At 51.1% G+C, this 12,198-nt stretch overlaps 1 protein-coding gene across 1 annotated transcript; it reads left to right on the top strand.

The window, feature by feature from the left end:
* Nucleotides 1–8,188: 8,188 nt before the first annotated feature.
* LOC123751158 (uncharacterized) lies at nt 8,189–10,060 on the top strand. Its single transcript, XM_045733258.2, has one exon. The coding sequence runs from the start codon at nt 8,189–8,191 to the stop codon at nt 8,873–8,875; it is 687 nt and encodes a 228-aa protein (XP_045589214.1). The 3' UTR covers nt 8,876–10,060.
* Nucleotides 10,061–12,198: the final 2,138 nt, after the last annotated feature.

Genomic DNA, 12,198 nt, shown 5'->3' with positions numbered 1-12,198 from the left:
GTGAGTCGTCCAATTACTAGTCTTGCTCTACACCCACCGAACTGGGCGGCAGCTTAACAGTCATGTGCTCCACACCCACCCAACTGGGCGGCAGCTTAACAGTCATGTGCTCCACACCCACCCAACTGGGCGGCAGCTTAACAGTCATGTGCTCCACACCCACCCAACTGGGCGGCAGCTTTACAGTCATGTGCTCCACACCCAACCAACTGGGCGGCAGCTTAACAGTCATGTGCTCTACACCCACCCAACTGGGCGACGGCTTTACAATCATTTGCATGAATTACTTACAGTAAGCAAATTTTAGATACTTCGCTAAGATTTTGGGCAGCACATTATTATAAATGAAGTACTTACACTTTTCTTGGACACCAATGATGGTGTTATCTCTGAATTCCGCGATATTTTTTTTTAAATTCCAGTACTGTATATAATGACGCAAAGTATGCGAATAGTTCTGCAATAGTGATCCTATCCTGCGTCATAATTTACATACATATCTACTTCTGTTTTGTGTATTAAAATTACTACATTTTTATGTTAATTTATTTCTGTAAATGATGATGATGATAAATTTCAATAAATGTAAGTAAGAACATAAGAACGGAAACTGGTCGCGTAAATGGAAATGGTTGGGTACATTTCCTTTCACCTACCTAATGCGAATATTCATGTGTCCGGACACTGGCGATGGTGTGGTATTGCCTATTTATTTGACCATATCTTTGCTTTCATTTAAGATATGTTTTCCTTGAAATGTATTTACATTATCGTCTACATCTGTCTTTTATTCTGAAATAAAAACCTTTGACGTTACTTTGCATATATGTACATTAATTATAAAATTGATTGGCTTGTGTGCAGGCCTTCACACTCCCTGAGCGAGCCATCAACTATAAAAAGGCATATATCTTCACTTTCACTTCAGTTATATTTATACCAAAGTATTAACATGCAGCTTATATGTCTTTCTGATGACATAAAAAACTTCGTTTTTTACAATATCTAGATTCAATTAACATTGATTTTCAAAAGGTCATAGTTCCCATCGAAAGGGAGAGCGTCGGCCAAGAAGCCTTGTTTAAAATATGAATATTTTTCCTCTCTAATAAGGTATAATCTCTGTGATGCATTAACACAAACTATTTTATATCTGCCTTTCTGATAACATATATAAATATAATCTTTATTTGTGAATATTTGTTAATTAAGCAATATATCAGAGAGCGTGTAGGGTTCGGTGTTCTTTGAACGAAAAGGACTAGAGTAGTTTAAATAGCGAACGCATACCAACGAATAACGCTAGTATCTATATAACAAATTTATTGTCATGTGGAATTGATTTAGCTTCCAGATACTTTTTTTTAATAAATATTAAATATTTTGTGGCTGTTTATGAAAAATATTATTATAAATACATATTCTACTTGTTAATATTACCAATTAAATTTGCGACAATTTGAGCCATGAAATACGACGACTGGATCACTGTGTACAGGAGGCTGTTATGGCAGCAAACACTCCAGGCGACCACATATCTTGGATAAGTCGCTCCACATAATTGTCGCTTGGACCGTCGACTTCCTATGGCGTCACCTCACATATTTACGTCTCATTTCGTTATGAAATTAGATTATTTCAGAGTAAAAATAGGTTTAATCATGTTCTACGTGTAGCACCAACATTATAGTAAGTAAATATACCATATTTCTTCATTACTTACGTAATGCTAGGACGATTTGTGTAGTTTTGGGCCGATTTGGGCCAATTTGGGTAATTCTATGGACCCTTGGTAATTACTCACGGACAGAGTCAGGAGGGGTTGAGGGGGTGTGTGTGGCGCAGGAAAGGGTGTGCATGTGTGTTGGGCCGGGTCAGGAGAGGGTGGTGGGGCCGGGGTCAGGAGAGGGTGGTGGGGCCGGGGTCAGGAGAGGGTGGTGGGGCCGGGGTCAGGAGAGGGTGGTGGGGCCGGGGTCAGGAGACGGTGGTGGGGGCCGGGGTCAGGAGAGGGTGGTGGGGGCCGGGGTCAGGAGAGGGTGGTGGGGGCCGGGGTCAGGAGAGGGCGGTGGGGGCCGGGGTCAGGAGAGGGCGGTGGGGGCCGGGGTCAGGAGAGGGCGGTGGGGGCCGGGGTCAGGAGAGGGCGGTGGGGCCGGGGTCAGGAGAGGGTGGTGGGGCCGGGTCAGGAGAGGGTGGTGGGGCCGGGGTCAGGAGAGGGTGGTGGGGCCGGGGTCAGGAGAGGGTGGTGGGGCCGGGGTCAGGAGAGGGTGGTGGGGCCGGGGTCAGGAGAGGGCGGTGGGGCCGGGGTCAGGAGAGGGCGGTGGGGCCGGGGTCAGGAGAGGGCGGTGGGGCCGGGGTCAGGAGAGGGCGGTGGGGCCGGGGTCAGGAGAGGGTGGTGGGGCCGGGGTCAGGAAAGGGTGGTGGGGCCGGGGTCAGGAGAGGGTGGTGGGGCCGGGGTCAGGAGAGGGTGGTGGGGCCGGGGTCAGGAGAGGGCGGTGGGGCCGGGGTCAGGAGAGGGCGGTGGGGCCGGGGTCAGGAGAGGGCGGTGGGGCCGGGGTCAGGAGAGGGCGGTGGGGCCGGGTCAGGAGAGGGTGGTGGGGCCGGGGTCAGGAGAGGGCGGTGGGGCCGGGGTCAGGAGAGGGCGGTGGGGCCGGGGTCAGGAGAGGGCGGTGGGGCCGGGGTCAGGAGAGGGCGGTGGGGCCGGGTCAGGAGACGGTGGTGGGGCCGGGGTCAGGAGACGGTGGTGGGGCCGGGGTCAGGAGACGGTGGTGGGGGCCGGGGTCAGGAGAGGGCGGTGGGGCCGGGGTCAGGAGAGGGCGGTGGGGCCGGGGTCAGGAGAGGGCGGTGGGGCCGGGGTCAGGAGAGGGCGGTGGGGCCGGGTCAGGAGACGGTGGTGGGGCCGGGGTCAGGAGACGGTGGTGGGGCCGGGGTCAGGAGACGGTGGTGGGGGCCGGGGTCAGGAGAGGGCGGTGGGGCCGGGGTCAGGAGACGGTGGTGGGGCCGGGGTCAGGAGACGGTGGTGGGGGCCGGGTCATGAGACGGGAGTGGGGCCGGGTCAGGAGACGGGGGTGGGGCCGGGTCAGGAGAGGGTGGTGGGGCCGGGTCAGGAGAGGGCGGTGGGGCCGGGGTCAAGAGACGGTGGTGGGGCCGAGTCAGGAGTCGGGGGCGGGGGTCAGGAGAGGGAGGTGGGGCCGGGGTCAGGAGTCGGGGGTGGGGCCGGGTCAGGAGTCGGGGGTGGGGCGGGGACTGGAAGGTTCTAGCCTAGAGGAGAGGAGGAGGAGAGAAGACCTAGTTTTCCATCACTGGCTGGCCAGGTTGGCCCCGTCACCAACTTACCCTAATGGCGGTCATCCCTCCAGCATCTCAATATGTTAACCCCTGAGAAGAAAACCATGTACATTTGTTCAAGCTCTCACTGGAAACGCAAACCTAAGAAATATTCCAGATACACAGATGACAAACATGAATTATCATCCATCGTGATTCTAAATTGTTATATGTTCTTCGTGATCTATTGATGGTAAGAAAGTTATCCGAGTGTCAGGAAACGAACATTCGGACACGGGGGTGACCCGTCTCGGCTCCTCCTACGCCAGACTTGGCCAGTTAACTTCCTCCTTCCCAGTTTACACGCTCCATTGTCTATATTGTTTCGCTTCCATCTCTATATTTTATATATAGAATCAAACATACTTGGTCTGGTCGGTACAACGAAGGCCTCGCCTCTTGCAGCTCGGCATTCGACCCCCTAAGATTCAAGTGGCCATTTTTTCCTTCCCTCTGTCCTCTTCCATCTCTCATTCTGTCTTGTCCTCATGTCCCTTCAATGTGCTATATCAGTTATGATAGTGTTTGAGTAGTTTATTATGAAGACCAATTGACGTCAGCTGTGCGCGGAGGTTGGTACCTCGCCTTACTGGCCCAGGAGATGGATCCCAATTTTACTTCAATTATTTTTAATTAATAGAAATGCGTTATGTAATCTGTGACGTCAGTCTCGTGCGTACGTTCCAAGGTACGTGCAAGGTATGCACACGCGCACACCGTATATTTACACTGAGTCACTGAAGTAAAACTGATAATAATAATAATACATTTCAGTCAGCTGGGTTCACTGCAGGACGCGACCTCTCCAGCCATCTCTTTGTAGGACGCGAGGTATCCGGTCCGCTCCCTGCACGACGCGACCTCTCCAGCCATCTCTTTGTAGGACGAGAGCTATCCGGTCCGCTCCCTGCACGACGCGACTTCTCCAGCCATCTCTTGTAGGACGCGAGGTATCCGGTCCGCTCTCTGCAGGACGCGACCTCTCCAGCCATCTCTTTGTAAGACGAGAGCTATCCGGTCCGCTCTCTGTAAGACGCGACCTGCTCTTGCCAGACCCCAAAACTGTAGTGACAATGAGGCAGAGGCTTAACCCTTAAAGCGTGACGTTATATGATTCACGCCTGAAGAATGCTCATGTCGGGGAGCCACAGAGAGCCTTCTGTGTGCCATAAAGAACTTCAGGTACCAGAGAGAGCCTCCAAGATTGAAATTAAATAAAAAGCCTTTTTTGGGAAACAGAGATATCCAGGCGGGTACCACAAGCCTCCAGGGAGGGCCATAGAAACATTCCTCGTGCCAGAAGGCGCCTCCAGTGGGCCGAAGAAAGCTTCCGTTGAGCTAGAAAATCTTTCCAGTGGGCAGGAGAGCCCCTCCAAGGGAAGAAGAGCACCTTCGGTGGGCCGGAAAGAGAGCGCCTCCAATGAGCCGGAAAGAGAGCGCCTCCAGTAGGCCGGAAAGAGAGATTCCAGTGGGCCGGAAAGAGAGAGCCTTCAGTGGGCCGGAAAGAGCCTTGATCGGGATTGTGGGTTGAGGGGAGAGATTACAGCGAGATCTCGGCACCTGTTCCTACCTTAGATCATGTCTCTTGATTCATCATGACCCGTGTCAGGTTGATCCACCAGTACACACACACACACACATACATTCACACTTGTTCAAAACTGCCGCCCTTTCCACCATCTATCATACGGAACCAAAGAGCTAAATCTCAATCCCGCCCATAGCCTGAGCCTGCCACCCACAACCTGAGTCTGCCACCCACAACCTGAGTCTGCCACCCACAACCTGAGTCTGCCACCCACAACCTGAGTCTGCCACCCACCACCTGCCTACCGTCCACATCTGGACACTTTACATCATTAAGGAATTACTCTCACAAAAAAGACGCACGTTGACAAGCAATTTCAATTCTGTCTAAATGAGACCCATCTTACATAAGTAGTGTTCAGAGCCCGTGCTCTAGGCTCGACAATGAATCTATTGATGGTGTCACGTTTCAAAGGCTGTCCAAGTTTCGATAAACCTTTATAGTATTATTATATTTCAAACTAAATATAAACTCGTGTTTTGTTTTATGTACATCTCATCACTAATTGTAACATAGACGCTTTCACGTCTGTACGCCTATTCATACCACAGATGTGATGATTTGTAGGAATTTGTTACGAAAAAAGTTTATAAATATAAATTTACCCCTTACCATCCACAGCCCATCACCCGCCGCCCACCACCCACCTCCCCATGAACGCCCACGAGCACCCACCGCCACCCCAGTAGTGATAAGCAACTCCCGCCTGGGTTGGTCTTTCTGGTCCGGGCGGTCCCATCCCGAGCGGCTGTCAGTTTAGGTCCAGTTGAGCACTCATCCCTACCTAGCCAAGATCCAGCGACCCACGTCCTGCCTTGCTCTCTCCCACCTTCGGAGACTTCACCCACTCAACTCATAAATAACTGACTCCCCCTGGATGTAAACATATCTACATAGAGTAGTGGGCTTCCTAACGTGTTGTGTTGCCCAGGTAAGACACTGTAAGACGAGTGTTGAGTCTTCCCCCCCCACCCCCGCCCCGCTGTGAGGCGTCGTCAGCATGTCTTCCTGCAGTCACAGGCACCGTCACCGGAATCACTAACGACGCCCACCCATGACGGCAACAACTGCAGTAGTGCCCACAACCAACAACCAACAGCAGAAGAACAACCAACAGAGCCCACCTGGGAGGCTCCACCAACTATTCCTCCCACACCGGATGATCTCGCTAACGTTTGAGGGGACCTTGTGCAAACGTGATGCTCACCTGCACAAGAAGAGCAACTTGAAAACGGTTTCGGTGACAATACTAAGAGGAAGAGAAGAGGAAGGAGGAGGAGGAGAAGGAGGAGGAGGAGGAGGTGGTGGCAGGCAGGAACCTGCAGCCTCTCTCATAAGTGACCTCTTGGACTGTCAACACCAGCTTTCTCTCTCCACAACACAGGTAAGTCTTTTACCGTTTTGCTGCTAGATTAGAGCTCCATTTGTACTGTTTTAAGTGTTGCGTTCAGTAGATCATTCAAGCCAGGGCATTAGAGTCGAGTGACTTACCAAATTGTTGTGGAGCGCATCTGCGCTGACCTCCAGATCAGAGTGGTGAGAAGTGGAACAGCGACATTAATCAACGGAAGTCGCACTAAGTGCTTGCCCCGCCTGCACCAGGACCTCGCCATCATTGTCACTTCCCTACCTGGCACCAGCTCTCACTCATCACCTTAGTCACCACCATCACACACACACACAATATATGCCGTGAGAGCGGTATAGTCACGCTCTCACACCACCTGTGTGGAGGAGACTATTAGCGAGGTGCTGCACCTGCTTCCTTCATATTAATATTCCTCTGGCTGACAACGGCCGTAAAGCGTCACATTGGCGCTCTGGGAACCCCGGAAACACTTTATTTATTAGTCGTGAGAGCCACTAACCTTGTCACCACAGTACAGGTGTGGAAGATTTCCTACCACAGCCCTGGTCCTTCAGTTGCAATGATAACCATAGCCAATGACACAATGATATATATTTTCTTGTGTTACCCCCGTGAAGAAGTTTAGGTATAATGTTATACTTCATATAGTGTACTGGGTTACCAAGCACTCAACAACAGTGGGTCATGGAAGTAGCGGAGGGGGTGACCCCACCACCCGCAGCCAGGCGTCAAATCCGGCACACAATATCCGCAGACTTACTCACCTCTCAAACTTTATTTTTGATTTGAGCATTTTATTTAATTTATATATATAAAAAGAGTTCTTACATTCTCGTAAAGCCACTAGCACGTATAACGTTTCGGGCAGGTCCTTAATCTTATTTTTTCCCCTGGAATATGACCCGTAAAAGAGTTTAACAACCAGATACCTATTCATTGCTGGGTGAACGGAGGCTACAGTTAAAGACTGGTGCCCAGTCGATCCTCCCAGGCTAGGATACAAACCCAGACCAAAGAGCTCGCGAAGTTCCAGGCGAGTGTCTTACCGCTGAGCCACAGGGACCGCGACAAACAAAACACACACACCAGCCTATTCTCCTAAGGTTTCGCAACGTCAAGAAACTGTCGTACTAAAAAGTGCCCTAATCCTAACCCACCAGAGGACCCAAAACAGAAAAATGGGACAGTATGTCAATTTCGCGAACCGCTACCATTTTCCAGTATGACAATTTTTGCCCTGAGGAAAGTATGGGTCAAAGTATGACCCACTATTAGGAGGACGCGCACGCACACGCGCACACGCGCGCGCGCGCACACACACACACACACACACACACACACACACACACACACACACACACACACACACACACACACACACACACACGCACGCACGCGAGCGCGATGCGGGTGTGTACGGGATCACATGGGTGTAGGTGGGTTTCCTGACCCTAATACCTAGATACAGGATGATGCAACCCTTCCCTCTCCACCCCCTCGCTCCCTCCCCAAACGCTACCCGCTCCCTCCCCAAACGCTACCCGCTCCCTCCCGCACCCTAATTCTCCCCCCACACCCTTCCCCACATCCTCTCTACACCCTTAACCCACACTTTCACCCCACCACACACTCACGCCACCACACAATGGTATACTAAAGTGTCCCAGGGTGACTAATGGTGTACTAGTGTCCCAGGGTGACTAATGGTGTACTAGAGTGTCCCAGGGTGTCTAATGGTGTACTAGTGTGTCCCAGGGTGACTAATGGTGTACTAGAGTGTCCCAGGGTGTCTAATGGTGTACTAGTGTGTCCCAGGGTGACTAATGGTGTACTAGAGAGTGCTGGTATTTTTCCTTTGTAGTAACAATTTAACGTGAAACGTGCATTTCTGTCTCTCCACAGTCCAAATGGATGGTGCTGGCGGCGGATGGCAGGGCGTCGGCGACGGCAGGGGATGGCAGGGCAGCAGGGATGGCACGCGGGGTGGGGAAGACGACCAAGGGCGGTGCGTCGACGGCAGCGCCTCCAGCGACGCCTTCTACGGACACAGCGGGGCCGGCGGGGAGCTGCAGGATGCGGAGAGACTACCCCCGGCCGCCTTCTACTACGGCACGACGAACAACAACGACTACAGCAAGTACGCGACGACGGGTGGGTTTGAGGTGAGCGGCGGCGGCGGCGGCGTCCACACCAGCGACTACCTGCCCCATTCAGCCGCCTACGACGCCCTCAGAGACAACAGCGGCGATCACATCCCCGGCGGGTGTTACGCCAGGGAAAGTAGCCTGGGCTGCGACAGCCTTCAGGAGGAGCGAGGCTACGGCAGGGACTATGTCACCCCGGGCGGCAGTGATCAGCGATGCCGCGGGCGCCGGCGGGAGTGCAGTGACTACGGCAGCCTGCCCAAGCAGTGCTACAGTGACAGGGTGGGAAGTAGTGCCTGCAGTGACCAGTGTGATGAGTACAGTGAGTGCCACAGACGGCAGCATGAGTACACACCTTCCACAGTACAAGTAACGGCCAAAGTTCTCTTTGGTTCCGTGAGTGCCATATCCAACCTCAAGCAGAGCAAGAAGACAACCAAGAAGAAGTGAGAGTGCCGAGGACAGTGCCGCCACTCTTCCTCCTTCAGGTGCCAGCAGTGCCACATCCTCCCTTCCTGTACAAGTCCTGGTGAAGACGGGTCATAAGGAAGCGAGAGAGACAGAACCCAACGCTACACAGAGGTCAACCACCGGTCACGCCTTGACCTCCAGTCCCACAACACGCCAATGACCGCAAGGTGATCAATGCTATAATCCAAGGTCACAGGTCAAAGCTAATCTCAGGTCACCTCAGTGCCTCCCCCTCCCCTCCTTCAGTATCCATTTCCTATGTATGTAAAGCTGTTTTGTGAATGATTTATAAACAAAGTCGCGATACGCTGCGTCTGCTGCCAGCACTGTAAAGTGTCTCACGCTGACCTCTTGCTGGATCTGGTGAGGCACTCCTGCAGCCGCTGGAGTGTCGAAGCAAGTGCCGTCTGCAACATATTTTGGGGCTGGGATTTCCTCTCATCTTTGTACGTTAGGCGCAGGTCCTTCTCAAACGCACGAGTGACGCCCAGCACCGCAGTTCTCACGCGGGAATTATACAATTTCAGAGAGAGAGAGAGAGAGACTGCGGATATGAACGCTTGTGTCGAGTACTGACTTCCAACCTTTTTTATTTGGAAGAGTCCATGATTTACGCCATACAATCTCAGGGAGCCCCTACCTGGCTGACACTAGGGGCTACAGGAAGTCCCTACCTGGCTGACACTAGAGGGCGACAGGAAGCCCCTACCTGGCTGACACTAAGGGGCGACAGGGAGCCCCTACCTGGCTGACACTAGGGGGCTACAGGAAGCCCCTACCTGCCTGATACTAGGGGCGACAGGGAGCCCCTACCTAGCTGACACTAGGGGCGACAGGAAGTCCCTACCTGGCTGACATTAAGGGTGACAGGGAGCCCCTACCTGGTTGACACTAGGGGCTACAGGGAGCCTCTACCTGGTTGACACTAGGGGCTACAGGATGTCCCTACCTGGTTGACACTAGGGGGGCGACAGGGAGCCCCTACCTGACTGTTACTAGGGGGCGACAGAGGTTAATTACAAAAATTGAGACATGTAAAAGAGGAAGTGTTAGTAAATACTCATTAACTCATACTTCTGAATAAAATATTACAAGAGTATTTATTGCCTATTTCTATTGACAAATTTTGTTAATAAATTATATTATCACTTTACATCTGGCTACTGGCTGCACTGTGTTTATATTTTGTAATGATTTTGTGTTAATATTGTTTTTGTATATAAAGTTGATAACGAAGTAATTATTTTTTTTCAAAGTAACATCCACAATTGAAAATTATAACCAATTTCAATAGAATAAACATGGATTCTAATGAACAAATCCACAAGGGCCGTGATGAAGGGTTTCGAACCCACGGACTAGGGTGACTAATGATAGAATCTTACAAGTTCTAATTGCCGGCTAATGTGAAGTGAGACTTGGGCTTGTGAAGGCTGACAACTTAAGTGTTGGTGTTTGTTGGTCACTCATCAAGTTGCTCCTCCATACTCATCACCCTTCATCTGTTGATGATCACATGAGAAGATAGGAATTAAGGCGCATCTTCCCAGACGGGTTTCTCAGACTCTTTCTTCTCCTTCTCTTTCACTTACTCTCTCAAGACTCTCCTTCACTTACGAACGCGTTATCGATCCTCGGTGGATGGCGGGAACATATGGTCAGAATTTCTTTCACACTGATGTACCTGTTCACCTAGTAGTTAATAGGTACCTGGGAGTTAGATGGTTGCTATGGGCTGCTTCCTGGGTGTATGTGTGTGTGTGTGTGTTAGAGAGAAATATATGTAGTAGATATAATAGAGGACAAATAGATTGGTTAGAAAGGCGGGGTTCAAGAGCTAATAACATTGCTCGATTCTGCAGACACAAATAGTAAACACACACACAGGTGTAGACAGATGTGAGCTCTCAAGACAGACAGACATAGACCGACAAGTACAAGAAAATAATGGGGTCAGTAGGTGGTGGCGAGGCATCAACACACACACACACACACACACACACACACACACACACACACACACACACACACACACACACACACACACACACACACACACACAGGGATGTGTGCGTTTCTCTCAATGTTTGCTGATGATGCAAAAATTATGAGGAGGATTGAAACTGAGGACGATAGTAGGAGGCTACAAGATGACCTAGACAGACTGAGTGAATGGTCCAACAAATGGCTGCTAACGTTCAACCCGAGTAAATGCAAAGTAATGAAACTTGGCGGTGGAAACAGGAGGCCAGACACGGGATACAGAATAGGAGATGAAGTACTTAATGAAACAGAGAGAAAGATCTAGGAGTTGATATCACACCAAACCTGTCTCCTGAAGACCACATAAAAAGAATAACGTCTGCGGCATATGCGAGGCTGGCTAATATTAGAACTGCCTTCAGAAACCTATGTAAGGAATCATTCAGAATCTTGTACACCACATATGTAAGACCAATCCTGGAGTATGCGGCCCCAGCATGGAGCCCGTACCTTGTCAAGCACAAGACGAAGCTGGAAAAAGTTCAGAGGAATACCACTAGACTAGTCCCAGAACGAAGAGGCATGAGTTACGAGGAAAGGCTGCGGGAAAAGCACCTTACGACACTGGAAGACAGAAGAGTAAGGGGTGACAGGATCACTACCTACAAAATCCTCAGGGGAATAGACAGGGTAGACAAGGATAAACTCCTCAGCACTGGTGGGACGCGAACAAGGGGATACAGGTGGAAACTGAGGAGAAACCCACATGAGCCACAGGGACGTTAGAAAGAACTTTTTCAGTGTCAGAGTAGTTAACAAGTGGAATGCAGTGATGTGGTGGAGGCTGACTCCATACAAAGAGCCAGAGCTCAACCCCCCGCAAGCACAAATAGGCGAGTACAAATAGCTGAGTACACACACACACACCATACATTACACAAACCAATAAACAATGTGTACTTGTGGACACCCAACACTGACGGAGAAATGGGGGGAGGGGGAGCATTACAGAAAGTCCAAAGGGGAGGGGTAGGGGGGGCAGCGGGGAGGGGATGGAGAGTGAAACTACCACTAACGACCTTAATGTGGATAGTTTCAATTCCGTGAAGAAAGCTGTGTGCTGAGCCTACTCTCCCTCCCCCCCTCCACCCCCTCTCACCTTCCCCCCCCCCCACCAGTCGAGCCCTGCCCCTCTGACCCCCCCCCCCTCACCCTCCTTACGTCAAGGCTTAGCTCCTGTCCTCAGGAGGCAGCATTAACTAACATACCCGTCCCCCTCAAGCTGACTGATCTAGCATGAACATAAAAAACTCTACGGA

This window comes from Procambarus clarkii, chromosome 28 (assembly GCF_040958095.1).
Source record: "Procambarus clarkii isolate CNS0578487 chromosome 28, FALCON_Pclarkii_2.0, whole genome shotgun sequence".
Lineage (NCBI taxonomy): Eukaryota > Metazoa > Arthropoda > Malacostraca > Decapoda > Cambaridae > Procambarus > Procambarus clarkii.
This window is presented reverse-complemented; position numbering and strand designations above follow the sequence as displayed.

What these genes read in the sequence shown, in the direction of transcription:
- LOC123751158 (XM_045733258.2), top strand. Translation starts at nt 8,189, where the DNA reads ATGGATGGTGCTGGCGGCGGATGGCAGGGCGTCGGCGACGGCAGGGGA.